The sequence below is a fragment of the Trachinotus anak genome, unplaced genomic scaffold, assembly GCF_046630095.1.
Source record: "Trachinotus anak isolate AG129_WGS33_773 ecotype Australia unplaced genomic scaffold, CSIRO_AGI_Tana_v1 ptg000023l, whole genome shotgun sequence".
Lineage (NCBI taxonomy): Eukaryota > Metazoa > Chordata > Actinopteri > Carangiformes > Carangidae > Trachinotus > Trachinotus anak.
In genome coordinates this window covers 9731834-9758322 of record NW_027273874.1, presented here as the reverse complement: position 1 = coordinate 9758322, position 26489 = coordinate 9731834, and the positions used below count along the sequence as shown (strand labels likewise).

General features: G+C 46.7%; 3 protein-coding genes and 1 pseudogene across 6 annotated transcripts in view; all 4 read right to left on the bottom strand.

Moving 5' to 3' along the window:
• LOC139606596 (muscle M-line assembly protein unc-89-like) overlaps nt 1-7049 on the bottom strand; it is an 89548-nt gene extending 82499 nt beyond the window's left edge. Inside the window, exons 1-6 of the mRNA XM_071458852.1 lie at nt 6571-7049; nt 5454-5516; nt 5246-5347; nt 4048-4386; nt 3408-3515; nt 546-875 (exon numbers count right to left, since the gene is read on the bottom strand). Of these exons, the coding sequence (XP_071314953.1) occupies nt 546-875; nt 3408-3515; nt 4048-4386; nt 5246-5347; nt 5454-5516; nt 6571-6814 (1186 nt within the window). The 5' untranslated portion in view covers nt 6815-7049. The remainder of the gene's footprint in view (nt 1-545; nt 876-3407; nt 3516-4047; nt 4387-5245; nt 5348-5453; nt 5517-6570) is intronic.
• Nucleotides 7050-7820: 771 nt separating this feature from the next.
• Nucleotides 7821-22867, bottom strand: LOC139606592 (uncharacterized). Of its 4 annotated transcripts, none has more exons than XR_011684658.1 (7): nt 21711-22863; nt 19554-19639; nt 18512-18672; nt 10078-10218; nt 8663-9004; nt 8415-8534; nt 7821-7951 (listed from the first exon to the last, which is right to left on the bottom strand). XR_011684658.1 is itself a non-coding variant. In XM_071458837.1 (7 exons), the coding sequence occupies exons 2-7, from the start codon at nt 18542-18544 to the stop codon at nt 15256-15258; spliced, it is 711 nt and encodes a 236-aa protein (XP_071314938.1). In that variant the 5' UTR covers nt 18545-19639; nt 21711-22867; the 3' UTR covers nt 15167-15255. The 4 variants fall into 4 exon arrangements, 2 of the variants coding, with proteins under 2 accessions (XP_071314938.1, XP_071314939.1); XM_071458837.1 differs by lacking the exons at nt 7821-7951; nt 8415-8534; nt 8663-9004; nt 10078-10218 and adding exons at nt 15167-15402; nt 15997-16101; nt 16596-16728; nt 16876-17008; nt 17664-17823 and having other exon boundaries at nt 18512-19639; nt 21711-22867; XM_071458838.1 differs by lacking the exons at nt 7821-7951; nt 8415-8534; nt 8663-9004; nt 10078-10218 and adding exons at nt 15181-15402; nt 15997-16101; nt 16596-16728; nt 16876-17008; nt 17712-17823 and having other exon boundaries at nt 18512-19639; nt 21711-22866.
• LOC139606591 (E3 ubiquitin-protein ligase TRIM39-like) lies at nt 10790-12675 on the bottom strand (annotated as a pseudogene).
• An 825-nt stretch (nt 22868-23692) lies between the features above and the next one.
• Nucleotides 23693-26489, bottom strand: part of LOC139606589 (uncharacterized) — a 99100-nt gene continuing 96303 nt past the window's right edge. Inside the window, exons 19-20 of the mRNA XM_071458836.1 lie at nt 24943-25266; nt 23693-24343 (exon numbers count right to left, since the gene is read on the bottom strand). Of these exons, the coding sequence (XP_071314937.1) occupies nt 24273-24343; nt 24943-25266 (395 nt within the window). The 3' untranslated portion in view covers nt 23693-24272. The remainder of the gene's footprint in view (nt 24344-24942; nt 25267-26489) is intronic.

The window sequence follows — 26489 nt, the reverse complement described above, 5'->3', positions numbered from 1 at the left end:
TCTTCTTTCTCTCCTTCCTTTAAAAAAATCATTTATTTTTCCTACTTATATTATTTCTTTTTTTCCCCTTTCAAATTATTACTATAATTAAAATTATCATTTTTTTTTTTCAAAATGATGTTCAGTTATTTATTTTTATTTAATTTTCACTTCAAATCTGTGTAATTGGTCCTATGTTTTATTAGTTTTCATTTATTGAACTACTATATTTCATGACTGTTGATTTTGCTAAGATGATGTGCACAGAGGGAAAACATGTACATGAAGGGAAATTTGACTTGTCATGTTACCATTGTGAAAAAATGAATAAAAAATAAGTTCTAAAAAAAAAAACTGGACTGAATGTATTTAGAGTGTTTGACTGTAGCTGCAGAGAGTCTGACACTGGTTTAACAGCTTTTCACTGACTGGAGACACATTTATTCATTTATTAGAATCTGAGGCTGCAATCACAAATCTGTGGACTACTGTCTGATCTGTTTGAACCAACAACCAGAGACAAACAACCAGAGACAAACAACCAGAGACAAACAAACAACACTGACCTTCGACCCAGAGAATCACTGTTTTCCCTCTCAGGAAGTTTCCGTCCTTGTAGACTCTGCAGGTGTATCCTCCTGTGTCTCTGACTCTGAGGTGTTTCAGGGTCAGACTGAGGTCTCCAGTTCTCAGCAGGTCTTCCTTCATCTCTGTTCGGTCTCTGTAAACCTGGTCCTGGTCTTCAGGTCTGTCAGAACCGTTCTGATTCACATGGACCGTCCTGTTGTCTCTGTCCGTCCACTCCACTCTGACATCTCCAGACAGGTCAGCTGTGGTCACGAAGGGCAGCTGGACAGACTCCGCCCCCTTCTCCTCCTCCACCTCCACCTGTTGGCCTGAGAGGACAACAAACCAGATGATCAGCTGTTCAGACAGCAGCAGCAGGTTTTAATCTCTTTATTGAAGGATCACAAAGTTGTAGAGAAACCTGAAGGACAGAACCAGATCAGACCAGAAGGTAACGGACAGAAATCTAGAAACTAAAAGCAGGTGTTGAAGGTGTTGGAGAGGATCAGAGTCTGGATGGTGCTGTGATCGTCTCCTCTCAGTCTGGAGATGAACCTCAGCTACACAACATTTCACACACATGTTCAACATCAGAGCACAACACAGACACACAAACACTCCTCACATCACAGTCTCACAGTTTGTTGTCAACATGAGTGAAGCCACAGGATCCACTCAGCTCATCTCTGCATCTCTGTCAAAGCTGCTCTGGATCAATAACGTTGATCAGGTCAAAGTTCAACTCTGACTACAAACTACAGGACCAACATCCCATCAGCCACTGGGAGCAGACAGACAGACAGTGAGCTGCTACGTCTCCATCACTGACATCAAAGTGTTGTATGAAGACGTTTGTCCTCAGAGTAACAGGCTGAGTGTCTGAGTGTTGGACAGAAAGTCCTCAGTGAGGACAGGACACTCAGCAGACAGACGGAGAGCAGACTGTTGAAGCTGCTGTCTCTGCTGCTCATGGTGGAGCTGCTGCTTTCTGTCTGTCAGGTCTGGACCTTCAGGGTCAGGGTTTGTCCTGAGGGACACTTTATGTTTGGACTCTTGACTTGGACTTTTTGCTTATTTCCTGTTTTATTTTGAAGTATCTTCCCTGGTGTGTCTCAAGTGTAGTTACTTCCTGTCTTTGTCCCGTTTCCCTCGTGGTTGATTGTTTTCCTTCCCCGTGTCTTTAAGTCTCTGTCTTTGCCTTGTTCTGTTTCAGTCTCGTGCTCTGGTGTCTTTTGCTCCTGTTTCGCTCCAGTGTTCCCAGTTGTTTTCCTGCTCTCCACTTTTTTTCTCCAGTTTGGGTTTTGAGTTCTGTGTGTTTTCTCTGTTTTTTTTAAGTTAACTTTTTGTCATTAAAATACCTTTTTCCACCTTCTCCTGCATTGTCTGCGTTTGGGTCCTCAACTCGACAGAACGAGACAGAACCAACTGACCGATATGGAGCCAGCAGACAAATTCTTTTTAATTAGCCTTTTACCTGGGAGGACTTTAATGTTTCAAAGGACACTATTTTGCATGAAGACCCTGATTTCCTTAAATGACTGTCTCCATTTGGAAGCAGGACCCTGATTCTGCCGAGCGAGTGGCTCACAACCAGTGGAGCTGATCTTGTAGCCTTTCCTGGGAGGTATCCAGGGGTTGGAGCCCTGTGGGGGCTGGGGTTGGCTCCAGCCCCCACGACTCTGTACAGATGAGCAGTGCAGAAAACCCTGATACAGACACAGGACTGATGCTCTGCATGTGAAACACACCTCTGACCTGTGGTGCACATGAAATTGTCTTTCTGATTATTGATGAGTGGATTGATGAGCTGTTTGATCTCTGCTTTAGATAAATAATGTCGGGGGGGGGGGGGGGGGGGGGGGGGGGGGGGGGCAGCTGAACTAAAACAGACGAGGGGAAACAACAGGAGCTGAGTTTATTTGTATCTGAGTTGACTGAAGAGAAACCATATGGGAGCAGCATCATCTGCTCTGGACCAATAAACACTGACAGATGTAAAGTCACTGTGTCACATGCAGCAGCAGCCTGTGACGGACAGCAGTGAGGGTGAGACGCCGGCGTCCTCCTGCACGTCCACGTGGACGTTACAGGTAGAAGACTTTGTCCAAGACGTCAGTGAGACATGAAGTTTAACAGCGTGGACGCCACTGGTCCAGCTTTTAATGATCTGAACCTGTTCACCTGGTCCCAGGACGGTCAGACCGGTCTTCACCGAGGCTCCGCCCACCTCTGGAAGGTGACACGCTTCTGTCTGAAAGGTCTGCTCTGAGGTCTGAGGTCTACAGCTTCCTGCAGAGTGAGACCAGCACCTTGGTGATCTGAGAGGGATCAAAGTGAACCAGAGGCTGGATTCACAGGAGAACCTCAGTCTGACCACAGTTTGATGGTGGAACAGTCTGACGGCCTCCACCATCAACGCTCAGCAGTCACTGGTCGTCCAGGATGATGTCACACAGCTCAGTGACGTGAGAGGCTGTTCCCTGTGACTTTAACCTGAAAATGTAGCCTCACTGTCATTGGTCAAGGACCAGGAAGTGACGGACTGGAGTAGTTTCACTTTACTGTCAGTGCTGTTCAACACACACACACACACACACACACGCACGCACACACACACACACGCACACACACAGAAACAAACACACACACACACACACACACTCACACACACGCACACATACACACACACACACACACACACAGAGAAACAAACACACACACACACAGAAACAAACACACACACACACACACTCACACACACACGCACGCACACACACACACGCACACACAGAAACAAACACACACACACACAGAAACAAACACACACACACACACACACACTCACACACACACACACACACCTGTGATGATGAATCTTCTCATTAATCCTTGCAGAACCATAATGACGCCACAGGAAACAACCAGGAGAACCAGGAGAACCCAGAATTCAACCAGGTGAGAGAACGGTTCTGTGGACAAGATAAACATCATCATCAACAACAACATGACCTTTACATGACCCCTGTGACCCTGCTCCTGAACCCCTGTTAATTCAGGTCAGGTCTGATGCTCCAGATGTTCCAGATGGGTATCAGAGATACTAACAGATGTGTTCGCTGCAAGAACGACGCACCAGGTAACTAACTGCTGCTTTTAGCCGCTGCACACCGGTCAGCAAATTCTGGCAGAGGATTTGTGAAGACCTATCACCCCCCCCAGACATCCCATCCCTGCCCCCCCCCTCACTTTGCCTGCTTGGTGACCTCACTAACATTAATATGGACACAAACAAATGTCACATGCTCCCCACAGTCCTAACCACGGCCAAGAAAACAATCCTCCTGAACAGGAAGTCACAAGAGAACTGAAACATAACGCAGCTTGTTCTAGTTCTGATTATTTCATTAATGTCTAATATTTTATTAGCTCAGAAGGTATCTACATCATTGACCTCTGACCTCTGACCTGTCCTCACTGTAGGTGTTAGAGTTTGTGGCTGACCTTTGACCTGCAGCTGTATGTCTCTCAGTCTCCGCTCATTTCCAAACGCTGTGACGGTGCAGGTGTAGTTGCCGCTGTCAGAGAGGTGGAGTTTCCTCAGAGTGAGGCTGAGGTCTCCAGTGGTCAGAGCGTCAGTCCTCATCGAGGTTCGGCTGCTGTAAACCTGGTTCTGGTCTCTGAGGTCGTCACCGAGCCGGTTTATCTGGTGGACGGTTGAGGGACTGAGATCGTCGCGGCTCCACGTCACTGTGGGGTCCAGAGGTACACGAGAGTCCTCACAGGGCAGCGGGACCGACTCCCTCCCCCCGTAGACCTCCACAGTGTCTCCGTGCTGAGAAACTGAGGACACAGAGACAGTGACATCATCAGTGACGTCCCGGTGTCCACAGAGTGAACTGCAGGTCACGTGACCCCCGGTCGTGACGCTGAGGTCAGATAAGAACTGAGCTGCACCTGTTGTTCAGTGTTTTTAACTTCAGGTCACAAATCAGTGACAACACCTGCTCCTCACGGTCAGTGTCCCCTGGAGACACTTCCTTTGTGTTGTCAGTGTTCACAGCTCCAGTGTTGTCAGACTGAGGAAGGTGTTTCTGAATGTGTTTGTGTTCAGTCTGTTTGCATGTGTTTTCTAAGTGGCAGTGTTTTGGGCTCTCAGGGCCACCGTACTCCTGTGGCCCCTGGTGCAGTCTCTCCTACCACCTGGTGTCTTCACACAGGAGTCTGGTCTTCCACCTGCAGCTTTTATTGATGCTGAATCACTGATTTCTGCATCAGAGGAGTCAGACTAGAAGCTTCACTCATGTTGCTGCAGAGCTCTGAGGTCGCCCTCACATCAGCTGATCTGCGTCAGCCCCCTCACCTCACCGTCTCACTGATGCACGTGTTTGCTTCAAGGTGACCTGGATCATGGGGTCACGTTCCTACAGGTGTGACCGTCTCTGTTACTCTGACGCCAACACTGATGTGTGAGCAGCTGCTGTGTTCACTGACGCTCAGGTCAAAGGTCAAACGTCAGAGCTGTACATACTGCTTGAGGAGTTATTGTGCTCATTAGGCCAAAACCATGTTTTGTGAGGTCATCATGACGTTGACCTTTGACCTTGAGCTCAACAGTGTGGTCCAGAGCTGACACAGATCTGACTGAGGTCCATGTTGATGGAGGACAAGTTCACACACACACACACACACACACACACACCTTCTTTGCTCTTAATCTCGTTGTCCATGACGACACTGAGAACAACAACAACCAGCAGAACCAGGACAGCTGTGAGAACCTTGACCGCGACTAGAAGAGGACCTGTAGTCGACACAAACAACAACATGAGATTCAAATATGAATGAAACTCTATGATCAACACACACACAAACACACACACACACACACACACACACACACTACATACCTCTTGATTTCAGTAAGTCAGACAGAAACTTCTTGTGGCTCATACGACTTTGTCGTTGTCGTTCTGTAGTCGACACAAACAACAACATGAGATTCAATTATTACAGGAGAACTTTAAAACAACACATTTCCTCAGTCTCCTTCTCTGACCTTTGACCTCTGACCTGAGTCTCCTGCTCTGACCTTTGACCTCTGATCTGAGTCTCCTGCTCTGACCTTTGACCTCTGCACCAAACCTCCTCACTGTTTAGTTCAGGAGGTTTGGTGCAGACTGGAGCAGACTGTCTGATCAGAGCTTTGAGAAGCTGCTGTCAGATACAATCATTACTAATCAATAACATTCATTAATAATCAATAATCATTATTCACCTCTGAACATCAGGCCCTGGTTTAATATGTCGGGGCTGAAATAACAAACAGGAAGCTGCAGCATCACCCTGAATGTGCAATGTTTCATGTTTTTGTGAAGTGAAAGTAAAGTGATAAGAAAAGTAATCTGATTACTTTTAAGGGCGTAAGAGGTAATCTATTACTCTCCCTGAGTAACTGGTCCATCACTGGTCCTGCTACCCCTGGTTTTTACTCCTGGTTCCTTGTGTAAAATGTGGAAGCTATGAATCACTGCTGACTGTGCTGGTCATAACAGAGAACCCTGAACCTTGAAGTAAACAAATGCTGAAGAGTGAATATACAGCTCCTTGGTCTTCCTCAGCCATCCTGTCAGCTGACACCAGGTGACCTGAGGCTGGACTCATCTGATTGGACAAACCCAGTGAATGTACGGCCCATGTCTCCGGCTCAGAGCGAATGCAGTGAGACAGCAGAGCTCCTCTCATCAGGTGCAGCTGTATGATGTTATTGATCTGATCATCAGAACAGAACAGATGATCTGCTTCTTTACTGGTTTCATGAACAACAGGATCAGAACAAACTGAACTAGTTTCTACAGCAGCAGAGTCACTGTCAGTAAACGACAGAATCTCTCTGAAGACTGAAATGTCAGTGAAGCGAATAATATTCATGACATGAAGCTGAATGAAGATCAGTGTGTGTGTGTGTGTGTGTGTGTGTGTGTGTGTGTGTGTGTGTGTCTGACACACACACACACACACACTTACCCTCGGTGCTCTTCATCCCTTGATACACACTGACTCCACAGACAGTAACAGACGTCAGGAGAAACAGGACGGCAGTGAGAGTCCAGGGCCAGAGTGGGGGAGGGGCTGTGGGCAACACAAACAACAACAAGACAACAAATAAACAAAGTCCGGTGATGAGGAGAGTCGAGACCTCTGACCTCTGACCCCTGACCTGAGTCTTGAGAGGTGTGAGGAAACAGATTCCGTCAGTCAAATTGATCATGTGATTATTGATCGAAGGGGGCGGGTCCTGAAGCCCAGCGTTTTTAGATGGATCAGCTCTGACATCATCGGTTCCACCAGAGAAATGAAGAAAACACACTTCCTGTTTCTCACTGTGACGGAACAGTTCTCTGACACGTTCTCCAACTGTTCCTGATGAAGACGTCTGATTATCATGGATCCTCCACACAGGAGAGACCTGTCTGTCTGACTGTCTGTCTGACTGAGAGAGAGAGAGAGAGAGAGAGAGAGACCTGTCTGTCTGACTGTCTGACAGAGAGAGAGAGAGAGAGACCTGTCTGTCTGAGAGAGAGAGAGAGAGAGACCTGTCTGTCTGACTAAGAGAGAGAAAGAGAAAGAGAGAGAGACCTGTCTGTCTGACTGTCTGTCTGTCTGACTAAGAGAGAGAGAGAGAAAGAGAGAGAGAGAGAGAGAGAGAGAGAGACCTGTCTATCTGTCTGTCTGACAGAGAGAGAGAGAGAGAAAGAGAGAGAGAGAGAGAGAGAGAGAGACCTGTCTATCTGTCTGTCGGACAGAGAGAGAATGAAGCTGAACCTGTCTGAACAGTGATTTAAATCTGATCTCCTGCTGCACTGACACACACACACACACACACACACACACACACACACACACACACACTCATACACAAGTATACTTGTACTTCCATCTTTGTGAGGACACACATTGACATAATGCATTCCCTAGCCCCTTACCCTAACCTTAACCTAAACCTGATTCTAACCATAACTCTAAAACCAAGTCTTAACCCTCAACATGTGATTTGAAGGTGTCTCAAAAAGTGAAGACCGGCCAAAATGTCCTCACTTTCCCAACATGTCCTCACTCTGTTAGTAAAATACTTTTTTTGGTCCTTACTATGTAGCAAGTACAAGTACACACACACACACACACACACACACACACACACACACACACACACACACACTCACACACACACACACACCCACACTCACACACACACACATACTCACACACACACACACACACACACACTCACACACACACTTACCCTCGGTGCTCTTCATCCCTTGATACACACTGACTCCACAGACAGTAACAGACGTCAGGAGAAACAGGACGGCAGTGAGAGTCCAGGGCCAGAGTGGGGGAGGGGCTGTGGGCAACACAAACAACAACATGACAACAAATAAACAAAAATAAACACAACAAAGTGAAACTTTAAAACAACACATTTCTGATCAATTCACAACAAACTGAGTCCACCTCTGCTCTGACCTCTGACCTCTGCAGGAAGTCCAACCTGTGCTGACCTGAGGTCAGTGTGGAGGATGATCAGAGTTTCTCAGAGCTGGTTACTGAAGTCAAACATCACAGGTGTAAACCCTGTTCTAACACAACAGGGGTTAAAGGAGGACACACACTCAGGTCCCCAGACCTCCAGCTGAGGGGCCACACAGCAAAGGGCCAAGTCAGGATCAGGGACCTGTTTCTGTTTCTGAGCAGCTGCTACAAACCCAGAGTCCAGAGCCGACACAGATCTGAGGAGTGTTCATGTTGATGTTCTCACACACACACACACACACACACACACACACACACACACACACACACCATACCTTCCATGTTCTTCTTCTCTTTTCTCAGTGTGACACAGACGACAACAACAACAGCCAGCAGAACCAGCAGAACCAGCAGAACCAGGACGGCTACGAGAATCCAGCTCCAGTCTGGAGGCTCTGTAGTCCACACAAACAACAACATGAAATACAACAATAAACTAATGAAAACCAATAAACTCATGAAATGAAAGAAATCACAACAAGCAGAGGCCATGACCTCTGACCTCTGACCTGTATCTACTGACCTTTGACCTGCAGTGGTACTTCTCCTCGGCTCACTTCTAGCCCCCCGTCTCTGACGCTGCAGGTGTAGGTGCTGCTGTCCCTGGTGGTGGGTTCTCTCAGAGTGAGGCTGAGGTCTCCGGTCTCCAGAGCGTCCGTCCTCATCGACGTCCGGCCGCTGTAGCGCTGGTTCTGGTCTTTGAGCTGGTCCCCGTCCAGCTGACGCTGGTGGACGGTTGAAGGTCTGAGGTCGGAGCGGCTCCACACCACCGAGGGCTCCAACAGGCTAAAGGCAGGAGACTGACAGGCCAGCAGGACAAAGTCTGTCCCCTCATACAGCTCCACGGCTGAGGCATGCTGGGAAACTGAGGACACAGACACAACATCACTCCTCCGTCCTCAGCTGAGACAGAGACCGGTCTGATCCGGTTTGTGACTGGACTCACTGCTGCTGCACAAACACCTTCAGGACCCAGGTCACAGCTCTCAGCCTCCTCCTCCTCATCTACTGACTCTCAGAGGGAGGTTTGTTACTGACCACAGGCGCAGGTTCAGGGGGGGGGTTCAGGAGGGGGGGTCTGTAGATAACACTGCACTATAACCCAGAGGGACCAAACTGCTTCATCAAAAATGACCAGAAGAAGTAAAGCAGAAGTAAAACACCTCATGATAAGTCAAACTCTGACTGATGTCCTGTGATGAATAACTCACTTTCTAAAGAGCATCATGGCAGCTCTCAGCCTGATGATGAACCTGGACGTAGACTCCTGAAGAGCCTTAAAGCTGCGTCTCTCTACTGACCATCAGGGGGCGACGCCACTGGTTGGAAACAGAGTCTGATTGTGTTGACGTCTCTGTGAAAATGTCTCCACTTCTCTCTGATTTATTCCCTCAGGAAACATTTCCTGATGAGTTTCTGTCTCAGTCTCTAGTTTCAAGTCTTCAACACAACATGAGGTTCATTTTAAATTATGATCCATTTAGAGGAAATAGACCATAAAGCAGGGGACGCATGAGGGCGGGGCTACCGTGTGATTGACAGACTGAACCTGACAATCAGGACAGAGGACAGAGCAGGTCAGCTCCGCCCCTCACTCCTCCTCAGCTCCACCTTCTCCTCCAAATATGGTTTCTTCTGGTTCAAAAACCAAGAAGGAGACGGACAAACTAAAACTAATCACAAACTAATTACAAACTAATCACAAACTAATCACAAACTAATTACAAACTAATCACAAACTAATCACAAACTAATGACCCAGAAAGTTTCTGAAAACTTCTGTGTGTCCGTGTGTGTGTGAGTGTGTGTGAGTGTGTGTGTGTGTGTGTGAGTGTGTGTGTGTGTGTGTGTGTGTCTCCGTGTGTCCATGTCCGTGTGTGTCCGTGTGTGTGTGTGTCTCCGTGTGTGTGTGTGTGTGTGTGTGTGTGTGTATCTTACCGTACAGGAGGATCACAGTCACCATCATCTTCATCTTCATCTTCATCAGTCTCGTTAAATCCGCTTCTTCCTGAACAGACTGAACAGCTTTACCTCCTTCGACGCAGCAGCTGCAGTTTACTTTCGATTTCAACCGGAAGTCTGTGAACACACCGAGCAACACGTCGGTTGATCCATTAGAATAATGAGCAGATGAAACAATGAAGAGATCAGAATAAATGATCTTCAGACATTTACAGTTTCCTGATGTGGAGGTTTTTCCTGTTTATTCTCGGGTTCAGTGGAGAAAATTCATCTTCAGTGCTTTAATCAACAGGAGAGGATTTATGAAGTGACATCATGCAGACAGTGTTTAGTTCTGATGAAACTGTTGCTATAAATCTGCACAGATTAAAGAAGAAATGTGTATTTCTGGATGTGGAGCTCAGACCAGGATTCCATCAGTTCTGGATCGAGCCTCAAACTTCAGCCGCTCATTTGAAATAAAGACCAACAGGAAGTTAGAGTTGTGTTACAGACCAACACTTCTCATGCTCACAGGGATACAACATTTTCACAGAACACACACTTTGTGTGTATTTACTCCTGATTGTCCTCAGTGTGGTGACTCTTGGTCAGAGCTGTAAAACTGGAGCCGATCACATCATCATCAATCATTCACTCATCAATAACCCTCTGGATCACTTTTCAGAAGATTACACGTTAAACACTGACGATCATCCTCCAAACATCTGACCTGCTTCATGCTGCGTTCACACACATCAGGAAATATCAGTTGTTCAGATGTAGGTTTTTGTCCACTCTTTTAAAAACCTGTCAATCATCTGGACAGCAGCGTCCAATCCTGTGTTCAGAAACGTGCTGGTGGGCGGGGCTTCTCTTCCCACTCAGACCCTGATGAACAGAGGTCTGTGTGTGTCGTCAGATTGTGTCCGACGTCCTGACGTGTGTGCATCATGTGTCTGTCGCTGTGTGAGTGGGACCTGTGCAGCTCAGGAACAGGAACAAACTGTGAAACTGATCAGGCGATCAGATCTGATCAATGTGATCGACAGGAGAAAGGATCAGAGGGGCAGAGTTCAAACGGCTCGACCGGGTTAAAGAGCCTCTCAGTGAAGTGGCAGTCGCTGCAGGAGACGAGCAGATCTGCAGCATCCGCATCATAAAGGAGCCCAGACCCTCCTCATCGTCCACAGACCCCGACTCTGTGAGGCCACGTCAGACTGAGAGGAACATCACGGCGGCCACGAGCTCTGGACTCCTTTCCCTTCCTCAGACTCAGGATCCAGTGGCCGCTCCCCAGCTCTTGGTGACTTTCTCCTTCCTGTTGACGGACTCTTTGACCACCCCCACGTCCCCCTTCATCGCCCCCTCACCTGGACCTCGTAGTAAAACCTCCCTGAGGAGGAACCCTGCTTCCCGAAGACTCCACCGCCAGGATAAACCTCTCTGCTTGGTCTGGGAGCGTCTTCTTCACATCAGCCACGCTGAGGCGTTTGCCATCGTCAGACAGGATGAGCCAGGGTCCTGCTGCTGTTTGAGGGTCCACAGTCACGTCCACTTCGTCCTGCTGGACCCTCTTCAGCTCGGCCTCCAGAAGCTTCTTCTTCTCCTTCCTGAATGTCTCCTGCAGCTCCTCCACAGCTCCCACCACAGCTCTCCTCACCAGCTCCTCATACGCCGGCTGACGGACGCCCACCCCGGTCCAGTCCTTCATGGATGAAGGAACGTTCAGGGACCAGAAGTTGTGGAGGACGTTAAAGTGGTCTTCAGAGCGCCAGAGCTGCTCCACCTCAGTGCTTCTCCTCATCAGCTCAGAGACCTCCTGCTCCAGCTCTGTGATGAAGCCTTCAGCCTGTTTCTCTTGACCTCTTTCAAGAAACTGCATCAGATCAGTGAGGACCTGAAGGCCTGCTGCCGTCCCTCTGTCTGCAGCTTCTCTGTTGAGTTCAGCTGAGAGTGTCTTTTCCTGGATCCTCAGTCGCCTCTCCTGGATCATCAGATAAATCTTACCCTCTGTCCTCCCCAGCAGGGCCTTGCTTCTTCCACACTCTTCTTTCAGGGGAACAAAGACATGAGCCCTGTGGTCTAACAGAGAGCAGAGCATGCAGATGCAGAACAGCTCCAGAGGTTTGTCGTGCTTCGGACACATCCTGCGCTCCAGGTTCTCCACGGGGTCGATCAGCTGATGCCTCCTCAGGCCTGACATGGTCAGGTGAGGCTTCAGGTGAGTCTCACAGTAGGAGAGACCAGGCAGGACTTCACAGCTTTCAGTTTAGTGCCACTGCATTCATGACAGGAAACGTCTCCTGGTTTGGCAGCTGGTTGCTCTGAGCTGCTGCTGGCTCTCCGTCCTGCTGCGTGTCTGAACCGAGCCGCCGTCTCAGAGATGAAGGGATTGATCCGCAGATCTGGTCTCCACACAAAAGGCTCTTTACACAGGGGACACTGGCACAAGACGCTAACGTCCCAGTGGCGTGTGATGCAGCCTTTACAGAAGTTGTGTCCACACGGAGACGTGACTGGAAGAGTGAAGACTTCCAGACAGATGGAGCACAGGAGCTGATCCTCAGTCAGCAGACAGCCGGCAGCCAACATGGAGACACACTGAGAACAAAGAGAGAGAGTCCATCAACAACACCTCCACCAACACGCTGCTGAATGACCGGAGGTCAAACTTCATCATGGACCATCAGGTAAAACGCAGGTAGTCTGTGAGACAGGACGGACATCGTGACTGTGACCAGGTTTAACTGGACGCTTCTTTCTTCAGATCAAAAAGCTGTTGTTCCTCAGTTTGAATGAAACAATCTTCACTCAGAAATAAAACTGAGTCCTGGTGAAACATGGTCTGGATTTTGCCTGAAGCAGGAAAATAGTTTGTTCTTGTTCACAGACGTTTCCCTCAGGTTCACCTGTCTGACCATCGACTGCACCCACCTGTCATTCACCTTCTGACAGCCACACTTTATCAACACCACACAACAAGAACACATTAACTGTGTGCAGCCAAAACCAGAGCTGTCAGAAACCTGACAGGTTCGTGTCATTTCAGCTCAACAGTCGAAACTTTGATTGAGCTCAGTGATGATGATGATGAAGATGATGATCAGAGATCTGTCTGCAGAGCTGCTCTGTGACAGATTCCCTGGATCTGAGACCAGAACCAGGCTGAACTCATCAGTCTGCTCCAGGAAAACACTTCAGACAAGCTGACAAACCTTCAGTTTAACTTTGAAACACAGACGGTGACTTCCTGTTTCTGTGGCGGCTGCAGAAATGACCACAACTCAGATCAGCATCAGTCACTTTAACTTTTAAAACTCTTTTCAGAGCGAACACAATGTTCCCTCATCAGGCTGAGCGTCATGTTGCTGCTTCCTGCATCAGGTGTGTTTGTCTCACCTGAAGACTCTGCTGAAGAAAAGACCTGAGACAAACAGGTTGAGTGTTTCTCTAATATTTAATCAACGTTTGACGTCTTCCTGCAGCTGAAAGGACAAACTCCATCAGTCGCTTTCACAGCTGTTCATAAAAACTTTAAGGTGCTCAGCTTACACTCAGGTGATGTCACTTGAAGAGAACCTGGAGCTCAGAATCACTGACGGACACCAAACACGTCCAGAGTCTAACTTCACCTCCATGATGACGATGAGCTGTGGCTGAAGGCTGGAACTCAGAGACACATGTTCTTCACCAACACCTGCACACGAAACAAACGCACCCCACTCACAGTAAAATGATTTATTAAAATCTCAAAACTTTATTCACTCAGTCATTAACAAATAATTTAATGCAGTTTGTACAAAGCCAGAGAGTTGATTCCTCGTATCGACAGGCACACGTGGAGAGAAGACTAAAGGCAGCGTCGAGTGGAAACCTCGTCCCTCCAGCTGACTCAAAACCATCAAAACTTTTTCTTTTTTAAATAAAGAGACAAAGACTGAGAGGAGACGACGTTTCACACCAACCACAGAAAACACTCAACTACTGGAGGGAGAAGAACAAGATCTAATGAAATCAGCAAAATGAGTTTTTAAAAACTACACAATGAGGAATAAAACATGAAATTATAAAGGACCTTTAGTGTTTACCCAGTAACAAATATCTTAAAGTGGAGTTTCACCTCCGTAACACTCAGTTTTCAGACTTTTACCAAACTCCCCAGAAGATTTTCTCTTCTTCCACCATGTTCACGCTCGTCCAAGTCTGTCTGAGAATTCCTCTGTTTTCTGTCTTTCATTTTTCTCACGGTTTGTGGGAATCAAAGTCGATCCGAGCCATCTGATTGGCCAAAAACAGCCGATGACTGCTGCTTTGATCTATGGTTGCCACGGTAACCCCAGCAACACCCACGCAGGCTGTGCAGTTGATTTTTAGCTCGAGCTGGTCGGGAACTTTGGAGAAGAAGTTACAGATGACTTGATCCTGTAGAGGGCGCTGAGGATTACAGTAACAGTGGTGACCAGGAAGAGAGCGCCCCCTGCAGGATCTGACTAACACAACAACACACACACGTGCAGTGTGTTCTCCATAGATTCAGGTAGTGTTATAAAGTTAGGCAGCACGGTGACCACTTACGAGAGACTCTTATTTGGAAATAGGTGTAAACGATGCCTCCAGTCTCTCATGTTTTTACGTCTTTGCTCGTTTGCTTTCTGGAGTTATGAATGGAAATAAAGGCTGAATAAAGGGACTCTTATTGTGAAATGTCAACAAGGATGCGTTCAGGATCCTCTATCAGAGTCACACCTGTTCCACCTGGTACATGATCACAGCTCGTTATAATGAGTGGCAGGTAAAGGTGCGTCAGGGGAGGTGGATCATCCAATCAGAAACCAAACAAGGAAAAACTATAACTGAGACGATGCATTCAAGGACATCATGTCTATTCCTCCGTCTGGTCTGTCTTATCTGTGATGATGAGGTGGAGTGATGTTCTCACACACACACACACACACACACACACAGGGTTCAGGGGTCAACGAAGGACACCATGATGTATCTGGTCCCTGTGGTGGGGGGCAGACCCTCGTGGTAGTGGGTCAGCCGGCCAGGGTGCATGAAGGACCAGCCCTTCCTGGGAGACTCCACCTTACAGTCGTAGCGCAGGAACCTGCAGCCTCCACCCTGACACAGGTACACACACAGACAGGTAAACACTGTGTTTCTGGCTGTTCAGCTCAGCAGGTGTGTGTGTGTGTGTGTGTGTGTGTGTGTGTGTGTCGTACTGTACAGCAGCCTGTCAGTTTTCTGTTTCTCATGCATCAGGTCTTGAGTCCGCTCAGCCACCAACACCTCCAGATGTTTACTGTACTTCTCCATCTGAAACAGAGAGTTGGACCTGACTATTACAATGAGTTCATATGATACAGTGGAGCATAAAGAATGTGTGTAATACTTTTATATTGTGCCATTCAGTCTAATACAGTACCCATCCATAATACAGTATGATACAATGTGCATTATGTAAGACAGGATATAACATAATGATATATTATGATATAAAGCAAGGTTTAATCACCTGAAAGTAAATGATATAAAGTTAAGATATATTACATTATAGATTATTATATATATATATATATATATATATATATATATATATATATATATATATATATATATATATATATATATATATATACACATATATAAACTCTTTCCAGCTCCTCTTGGGGGACCCGAAGTGTTCCCAGGCCAGATGGGAGCAAGTTCTAGGTCTACCCTGGGGTATTCTGGGTATTCTCCCAGTTGGACATGCCCAGAGAACCTCCAAAGGAAGCTGCCCAGGAGGCATCCTAATCTTTCAGTCACCACCCAGAGCTCATGACTATAGGTGAGGGTTGGAACAAGGATCAGCTGAGCTCAGCTCCCTCTTCACCACTATTTACAAAGAGACAGATAAAATGAATTCACCTTGGCAGTCCAGTTGGTCTGGGTCATCTTGCCGGACGTAGAGATGGTGTGTGTGAAGATTTTTCCATCGTCAGGAATCCAGGGGCCACAAATGCTCTCTGATGTCTGAAAGTTAGTTTATTTAATGTTAATTGGTTTAATGTCTTTTTTAAAATGACGTTTACTTAAATTGTGGCACTTTGAAATAAATACCTGCTGATAAAAAATAAAATGCATTTACTCCACTAGTGTTCTTCAGTACAGGCTAGAGGATCTGGTCCTTGAGAGACTTCAATCAATATTATCTGGATTTTCTGATTAACATTTTGTTTCAAGATGTAGTATCACTAATATTTTATAATACCTGCTCATTATCTTTAGCTCAACTGGGTGCTAAATGTTTTTGAAAAGGCTCAGTCTTTCACACTTGACAGATGTAGTTTGGAGGAGGCCTGTGGCTTTTCCAGAAAAAAATGGATTCAGCTCCATAAATCTTCACATGTATTAATTAATACTTATAATAGTTTTTATTCAAATTTCAATGCTCCCTGAGGGAAAATGAGAACTAATAATTTAAATTGTTAAAATTGTGATTTAATTTGTCTCATCAAAGTGTGTACCATGTATCCCAGCGGACAGGAGTGGATGTTAGCATGATGAATGCAGCAGTTTTCTCCATCAGCATCTTTCCAGTTGGACGGACAGTCGTGATGTTCACAGAACCTTCGAGCTGCTTCAGCGTTTACTATGGAACTGAACACAGAAACACGCCAGACCAGTTCAGACCAGGATAACAACCAGTTGTGCCCAGTAGAACATCTAAAGCTAGTATAAAGTGACACGTAAGGCTGGTTTAATTCCAGTATAACCCATTGTTGACCAGTATAAATGTGTATTAACCTGTGGGTGAAAATGTGGTTCTCGACAGCCCATTGGTAGAAAAAATCCTGGGCCGTTACCGAGTACGTGACGCTGAACACCTCGCTGCTCTTCACCGTCTCAGGAGGCCGGACCACCCAGGCCATCTCCAGACCTGGACCAGAGCATCAGACAGAACAAACCAGCCTCTCCCAGTTAATTTGAATGTCTACAGATTATATGACTAAACTCCTCTTTTAATCTCAAAGGCCCTGGAAATGTATTTCCCATTTTTAATCAGTAAGTGTTGGGATTCTACATGAAGGAACTACTTTCTGCTAAAGTTCTCATAGCTTTGGTTATTTTTAAAGACAAATTTCAGTTAATGTGTTTTTGCTCCTCTTGCTGGTTTGAAGTGGGCAGGATCTAAATTATCAGAGAGGAAAAAGCTGAGAAAGAAGAACAGCTCAGCTCCAGCTGCTCAGAGACATCCTGTGTCACTGAGGAGTGTCTGTACATTTTCAAGTGAAACTGTTTGATTCAGTGTTTTTACTGGTTCTAATAAGCTGCTCTGTTTGTTGTGGAGGGGAGGAGAACTCTCTGGACCACTGAGGAAATCTAAACCGGGAGAAGACAACAACTCCCATGATCCCACACTATATCACAATGTCACCATCTTTTGTTGATGGTTTTGTTAAGAGACAATTACAGGCAGAAGTCACAGACTGTGTGTTTAAACTAAAGATAACCTCAGCTCTGAAAGTCTTCACTTTACACTGAGAATGAAACATCCCTGACACATGTGACCAGAGCGTCCCCTGATAACTCACAAAGATTCTCAGTGAAACACAGACTGCTGATATCAGTCAGTGTCTCACCTCCACAGTCGATCATGTTGTTTTCGTTGGGTCCGTCTAGAGGCCAGCAGTCGTACTCGCTGTTGTCCAAGTCGTGCCAACAACACGTCGGACCGATGCAGCAAACACACGCCTGGAGAGAACAACACGACACGCAGGAGAGATCACTGACCAAATCCACAAATAATCCAGCAACCAGATCCTCCACATCCACACACATACACAGGAACATCTGGGCTGCTGTGCTTACGGATAACTAATGAAAAACATTAATTAGGCTTCACAGATTTCATATAGATCCCAAAAGAGAAGATCTGTGCAACACACAACGACATAAATGAATTCAAGCCAATAAAGAAGCATTTTATTTGAGGTATTTTAAATTATATTTGTTGTTTTAGAGCACAAAAAAAAGGGACAGATTTGAATTAAAAGACAAAAGTCACACTGATCAGGATTTTAAAACAATAAAACCTGGTGAATTTAATAAAAAGCATCTGTCACTGAACTCATTTTTCTCCTCAATAATACATATAAAACCTTCCTCAACTAGTTTGCTGCTTTTGTAGAGTTTTTTTCTCTACAAGCTAAAGGAATTAAAAAATAATAATTTAGTCTAAGTATTTTAATGATCCAGCAGAAACCAACAGAAATTAGATTTAGAGCCACACCTTCAAATTAAAATGCAGTTTCCTCTGAATTTAAACACAGAATAATAATAGATTTCAGATCAAACCTAATAATCTGACAGCGAACATCTCAATAAATCCAGTTTCTCCCTCACTGATAGTTTCAGAGGAGGTAGATGTTCGATGTCTTACCCAGAGCAGGAACCAAAATCCTTGTTTCTTCATGTTGTTTCTGGAGGACAGACAGGTAGACGGGCCGTGGACACCTGCAGCGTCTGAGCTGTTGAATCCAGACTGAGTGATAGGCAGAGCTGGAGGAGAGAGGTGCTGGTGGTCGAGACAGGTAGGACAGACTGAAGACGGAGAGACAGAGAGAGAGACAGAGAGAGAGAGAGAGACAGAGAGAGAGAGAGAGAGAGAGAGAGAGAGAGAGAGAGATGAATCCAGACGACCTGCTGCTCAAACCTGATCTGATTGAACCTGCAGCTGATTGGACAGTTCACTGCCCCCTGGTGGCGGACGCTGCTGCTGCCCCGACCTCTGCACTTCAAATACCACTAATAACAAATACTACCACTAATAACAAATACTACCACTAATAACAAATACTACCACTAATAACAAATACTACCACTAACAACAAATACTACCACTAATAATACCACCAAGTACCAGTGGTGGAATGAATGAATATTGGATATTTTATATTGTACTTTTTTATTTCACAGCGAGCTGGTTACAAATTCCTTACAATACATATATTATATATCAATCACAGGACATTTCACTGCACGAGTGCTTGATTTATTTATTCTTTTAGTACATTTCACTGCTGATACTTGACAGGCAGACAGAGAGAGAGACAGAGAGAGAGAGACAGGCAGACAGACAGAGAGAGAGACAGGCAGAGAGAGAGTCAGACAGACAGAGAGAGAGACAGACAGAGAGAGAGAGACAGAGAGAGAGTCAGACAGACAGATAGAGAGAGACAGAGAGACAGAGAGAGACAGGCAGACAGAGAGACAGACAGAGAGAGAGACAGGGGAACAGACAGAAAGACAGAGAGACAGACAGAGAGACAGGAGGACAGACAGAAAGACAGAGAGAGACAGACAGAGAGACAGAGAGAGAGAGACAGACAGACAGAGAGAGAGACAGGCAGAGAGAGAGACAGACAGAGAGAGACACAGACAGACAGAGACAGAGGAGCGGTGTGTGTTGGCAGGCTGCCTGCCCTCTGCTCTCTCCTCCCAGGAATCCACTTTATCCCTTCATCTCTCTTCGTCCGTCTGTGATTGATGGGGTGGAGCTGTTTTCCACCTGCACACACACACACACACACACACACACACACACACACACACACACACACACACACACAGGGTGGGGGCTCAGTGGTATTTCATAGACTCATTCAGGCTCTGTCATCGTTTCAGAAACCGAAGCTTCAGCTCAGATCAGTGATCAGACAGAAATCCTCCAGTTTTTAATGAAGCTAATCAATGTTGATGACCTGAACATGAATCTATGACATTAATATTAACAGATAAAAACAGATGAAAACTCCTAAAACAGGGTCACTCTCAGAGTCAGAGTGGCCGACCAGAGGAAGTCATCATCTCTGATGTCATGGTTCATTAACCCACTGAGGAGCAGAGGCTGCAGAACTTCATTCACAGTGCTGCTGTTTTTAGTTTCCTTCAGTATCACAGTGAAACAGTGACCTCATGACCCCGTCTGCTCTCCTGGTTGAATGTTCCTCTTTAAAGAGCTCTGTGTGGGAACGTCTCTCCCTCCTGTCGCCTCACAGGCACAGGGTACATGGGTTGTTTTAGCCCTGAGCGGAGCCTTACAGGAAGCAGAACCTGGAGCCGCTCTCAGCTCTGTGGTCCGAACGTTGGAGGGTGTGAGGTCACTGCAGGGTCAGTGTGCGACAGGACGAGCCCTGGCGATGATACGTCAGCACACCTGTAGCCGTACCTGCACACGTGGATTCATTCGTACCCAACCTCCGTCACTGACCCGGGGACGTGGTGGTCGCGTGGCGTGCATCAGAACCACTCAACCGTCAGGATGTTCGTCCTGTACGTGTGTGTTTGTGTGGTCATGACGTCATCAGGTAACGATGGACGCTGACCAGTCTCGTTGTTTTAATAAATCCACCGGCTCACAGAAATGAATTAGTGCTGTTGCAGCTGCAAGTCTGTGGAGAGGTGCATGCTGGGATACTTGTCTAAAGGGCAGTATCCTGATGAAGCAGGTGGAGCAGGAACACTCCACAGCTCCACCTGTCTCTCCTGGCAGGCAGAGCTCAGGGCAAAACAAACACCCTTCCCACAATCCACTGCTGTTAACCTGTGCAGGTGAGGGGCGGAGGACCCGGTTTGAGATTCAGAAGTGACGTGGACGTACGTCACAGTGAAGATGATGATAACGAAGCTCCTCCCCTTCTATTTAAACAATCACATATACAAACACATATATACACAAATATATATATAGATATATATATATATATATTCTAAAGGTGGAATTTATAGATGCTATGGATGTTTTTATTTATTACAGCATGAACTGTTAGTGTGAGTGTACGAGTGTGTGAGTGTGTGTGCTGCACAGACTGTAAGGTCGAGTCTTAAGGAACCCACATGACCTCTGACCTCTGACCAATCAAAAACCTCACAGTCACAGGTCCTGAACACTGTTCATTTATCAGCGATCAGCTGAGCTGCTGCAGGAGATGAAGGTTCTCCTCCTCCTCCTCCTCAGAGTCCTGAGACAGACCTGAACCATGATGACAGGATGTCAGCATCTCTGGTGTCCCTCCACAATAAAGCTCCAGAGAAACAGGCTCCAGAACTTCATTTAGAATCCGCCTGTTTTTGAGTTTCCTTCAGTATCACAGTGAAACAGAGACGATGTGATCCACTGCAGACAGCAGCTGATCACAGCTGATCACAGCTGATCACAGCTGATTTATCTGATCACAGCTGATCACAGCTGATCACAGCTGATTTATCTGATCACAGCTGATGGTGATGAGACAGTTTGACTGGAAACAGATGGAAAGAAAAACCCAGGCTGAAGTTAGATGAGATGTAGAATATAAATAGCCTGATGATGATGATGATGATGATGATGATGATGATGATGATGATGCCTTTAAACCCGAATCTTCATCTGTGCAGGTTTCACATTTAAATTTGAGGGTTAGCTCGTTTATTTTTCATCCCTCCATCATGAGAAACCTTCTAATTACTAATAATGAGAAGCTGTGATCATACGACCTTGGTTTGATAAATCGGCCACAAACATGAAACACTTCAGTTATTCCATTAGGCCTGTGATGTCACTGTGATGTCACTGTGATGTCACTGTGATGACATCTTACCTGTGCCGAGGTCAGAGGTCAGGCGGGGGTTCCCTCCAAACTGTATTTGAACACGCGGCACTGACGGACGAGCAGCAAGTCGCTCCACAGATCTCTGCTGCCGCTGGTTTTCCCGCCACACGACCCGCCACACACTGTTTTATACAGTGTGCTTCTCTTAGGCAGAGACTGGATGATGCTGCGTCGTCATGGAAACCGCGGCGTCCTGACGAGTCGTGTTGGGCTTGTTTTATCTTCAGCTGCTGCAGTGAAGCTTTGCATGAGTTTGTATTTAACTGTTCTGCATTTCAGACCTTCAGGAGAATAAATCAGCTGTTTGCTATTTGTCTGTTTCTGGTTCCTGACACGACAAGAGACACACAACAAGACACACAACAAGACACACAACACCAGACACGCAACACCAGACACACAACAAGACACACAACACCAGACACACAACACCAGGCACACAACACCAGACACACGACACCAGACACACGAGAAGAGACGCACAACAAGAGACACACAACAAGACACACAACACCAGACACACGACAAGAGACGCACAACAAGAGACGCACGACACCAGGCACATGACACCAGACACACAACAAGAGACACACAACATCTTATTCAGGAGAATAAATCAGCTGTTTGCTATTTGTGTGTTTCTGGTTCCTGACACAACAAGAGACACACAACACCAGACACACGACAAGAGACGCACAACACCAGGCACACGACACCAGACACACAACAAGAGACGCAAAACAAGACACACAACACCAGACACACGACAAGAGACGCACAGCACCAGACACACAACAAAACACACAACACCAGACACACAACAAGACACACAACACCAGACACACAACAAGAGACGCACAACACCAGACACACAACAAGAGACACACAACATCTTATTCAGGAGAATAAATCAGCTGTTTGCTATTTGTCTGGTTCTGGTTCCTGACACGACAAGAGACACACAACACCAGGCACACAAGAGACGCACAACACCAGACGCACAACACCAGACAAACAAGAGACACACAACAAGAGACACACAACACCAGGCACACAACACCAGACACACAACACCAGACACACAACACCAGACACACAACAAGAGACGCACAACAAGAGACGCACAACATTTGATGTGTTAGCAGCAGCAGACAGAGAACTGTAATGTCCTGACAGTGTGATGTGACCCTGAACACAGCGTCTGAATAAAGAATAAAGTCTCTGTCTGTCTGTTTGAGGCTCAGTCTGTCCCTCAGGTCTTTAACGTCCTCATTCAGTGTCTCATGACAACAGAGCGTCCTCTGTCTTCACCTTCACCTGTGCAGCCAGGTGTGATCAGAGGGATCTCGTCCATGGACCAGTTCAGAACAACGTCCTGACTCCGGCTCCATGTTGGACTCAGTGAGGACAGACTGAGGACGACCTGCTTCATGTCCAATGACTGAGGAGACACCACCTGACCTGCTGCGAACTGAGACGCTCCCACTTCTCCCAGTTTGTACTCACTGACTGGTGTGAAGCTGCAGCTCCTCGGCTCGTCGACGACCACTTCCTGCAGCTCTACCTCGCTCTACCACACACACTCCCTCTCTGTCGTCACATGTAAAAACTGTGTGTGTGTGTGTCTGTGTGTGTGTGTGAGTGAGAAAGTGCTTCTAAGAGAAAACTTCATCCATGAACAAAAGTCCACATTAATTATTGACAGGGTTTAATGACACAGTTGTCATGGAGACCAGGCAGGAAAAGGACGAGTCAGCTGGACTGTTACCTTCAGCTCTGCTCAGATTTTCAGCCTTTACTATTTATTATATATATTTATATTTTCTTGATCAATGGTTTTCTCAATAAAAGACATGTTATCATTTCTTCAATGTCTTGTTTAGTTCGACCAACAGTCAAAAAATTCTGTTTTTTTCATGTGTGTGTTGTGGAAATTCTCTGCTGCTGGTGAGGAATGAAACAGAGACTTCTGCCGGCCGACAAGGTTTTTATTTTCTTTGCAAAGAAAAGGTCAATCAACACACGAGTGGTGAGAATGAAGAAAGACCCTGGGCATGGGGAGACCTAAACATTTATACCTGAGGAACGCCCCTCAAGAGTGTATCAAAAGCGAGACAAATCACAGACGCACAAGATAAACACAAGGTCCACACAGTGCTGCAGTCGGAGGAAGAGGTGGAGCAGGTGGAGGTGGTGCTGACTTTACACTGAGCTGCAGCCAAAGAAAAGTCCAGTTTCAGTCTGTAGTGATTTGACATCATGGACGGTTGAGCTGAAACTCCAGAGTGATGAAGACAAACCTCAGTCACCACATCTGGTTCCACTAACAGTCTGAAGGCTTCATGTGGCTGCAGTGACACATGAGAGTGTGGCATCAATACTGATCAATACTGATCAATACTGATCAATACTGAGTCTGCAGACTGTGACTGAGTCAGTAGGACTCAGAGTGTCCTCCTGTCTTCATCCATCGTCCATCGGCTCCTCCACCTCCGCTTTCTCTCTGGTCCAAAGTCAGATTGTATCGATGATCAAAGATCAACAGACCAATCAAACTGATTGATCAGCCATCAGAGGAGTTGGATCAATGGAGCTGCTTCTGTTTCTGTCCTGACGTCTCTCTGCAGGAAAGACAGAAGACAGTGAGACAGACAAACAACCAGAGACAAACAACCAGAGACAAACAACCAGAGACAAACAGCCAGAGACAAACAACCAGAGACAAACAAACAACCAGAGACAAACAACCAGAGACAAACAAACAACCAGAGACAAACAAACAACCAGAGACAAACAACCAGAGACAAACAAACAGCCAGAGACAAACAGCCAGAGACAAACAACCAGAGACAAACAAACAACCAGAGACAAACAACCAGAGACAAACAAACAACCAGAGACAAACAACCAGAGACAAACAAACAACCAGAGACAAACAAACAACCAGAGACAAACAACCGGAGACAAACAAACAACCAGAGACAAACAGCCAGAGACAAACAACCAGAGACAAACAAACAACCAGAGACAAACAACCAGAGACAAACAACCAGAGACAAACAACCAGAGACAAACAAACAACCACAGACAAACAACCAGAGACAAACAAACAACCAGAGACAAATAAATAACCAGAGACAAACAAACAACCAGAGACAAACAACCAGAGACAAACAAACAACCAGAGACAAACAACCAGAGACAAATAAACAACACTGACCTTTGACCTTGAGAGTCACTGTTTTCCATCTCAGTTTGTTTCCGTCCTTGTAGACTCTGCAGGTGTAGCCTCCTGTGTCTCTGACTCTGAGGTGTTTCAGGGTCAGACTGAGGTCTCCAGTTCTCAGCAGGTCTTCCTTCATCTCTGTTCGGTCTCTGTAAACCTGGTGCTGCTCTTCAGGTCTGTCAGAACCGTTCTGATTCATATGGACCATCATGTAGTATCTGTCCAACCAGACCACTCTGACGTCTCCAGACAGGTCAGCTGTGGTCACGAAGGGCAGCTGGACAGACTCCGCCCCCTCCTCCACCTCCACCTGTTTGGCTGAGAGGACAACAAACCAAAGACTCAAACTGGCGGATGACTTCAACGCACTTAAAGCGGAACTGGAAGGAATGAGGTCAGAAGTCGCCAATACTACAAAAGCAATGCGGGCAGGAACCGGCCAGATCAGAACAGACATTACGGAGATGGGGGCGGACTGTCCACATGGTCCGACGAAGTAACCTCGCTCCGAGCCACAGTATCCAGCCTCAAAAGCCAGTGACAACTCTCAGAGACCGACGTGAGGACATGGAGGGAGCATGAGACCAACATCAGGATAGCAGGCATAGACGAGCAACCGAACTCCAGCTCTCCACAAGCTAAAACTATCAGAGAAGTCCTCCAGCTGGACCGGGACACAAAGGTGGACCGCTCACACCCTGGCCCCAGGAATAATGGAGACCGAGAGAGGCCGCGGGTGATGGAGACACCGAGGAGATCCTGCGGAGAGCCCGGGACAAAGCTCCGCTGTCCCGGACACCGCATCGCAATATCTCAGTGTGGCCGAGGCCGGAGCTGCGTTCACGGACGTCGGACAGAGATCCGCTCCGGCCCACTCTATCCAGCCAGACTCACACAGCAGGAGGAGGACAGTGTTTGTGGACCCAGAGGGCCATGGACCATGTGAAGAATACCCTCCCAGCAGCAGAGACAGAGGGCTGAGCGTATCCTTACATGTATGATTAGAATAAAGATGAGAACTGACTTTGATAATGACGAGTGACTTTAATCCATGGATGTGTTATCAGACCTGGGGCCGCTCAGCCTCACAGCAGCTGTTTCCAGGGGCCACTCGTGGTTTTACAGTGAAAATCCCTGCGGCCCAAAAAGCGTTTTCCCACAGACGGCGACAGTAAAGGAGGCCTGTAACCCTGACAACAGCCGCCTCCAGCTGCGCAGCCGCACATCAGTCTGTCTCATGTATATCTTTAATCCGCGGGGTTTTAATCTGTAAAAGTTTTTCAAACATCAGAAAAGTCTTTTTTCTCTGAGTGACGTCACCACTGTGCACGCGCACTCTATCCGCGGTCCCGCCGTGTCTCGGGAACGAGCATGGTTGCTAGGTTACTGCTAGTGACGTCAGGACCAGAACAAGTTAATGAAAAGTGAATAAACAACAAAGGAGAGTTTTCTTCTACACAAACCAGGTTCAGTCATTTGTGATTTTTGTCGCATTTATTCGTCACTTTTCCACTTTTTTCAGGAAAGTAGTTTTTAATCGA

Bases quoted from the DNA above. Each gene is read 5' to 3' on its own strand.
- LOC139606592 (XM_071458837.1), bottom strand. From the start codon at position 18,544: ATGAAGAAACAAGGATTTTGGTTCCTGCTCTGG. The intron at 17,824-18,511 runs GTAAGACATCGA...TGTTCTCTCCAG, and splicing joins GATTTTGGTTCCTGCTCTGG to GCGTGTGTTTGCTGCATCGG. The intron at 16,729-16,875 runs GTTAATACACAT...TTCTGTGTTCAG, and splicing joins AACCACATTTTCACCCACAG to TTCCATAGTAAACGCTGAAG.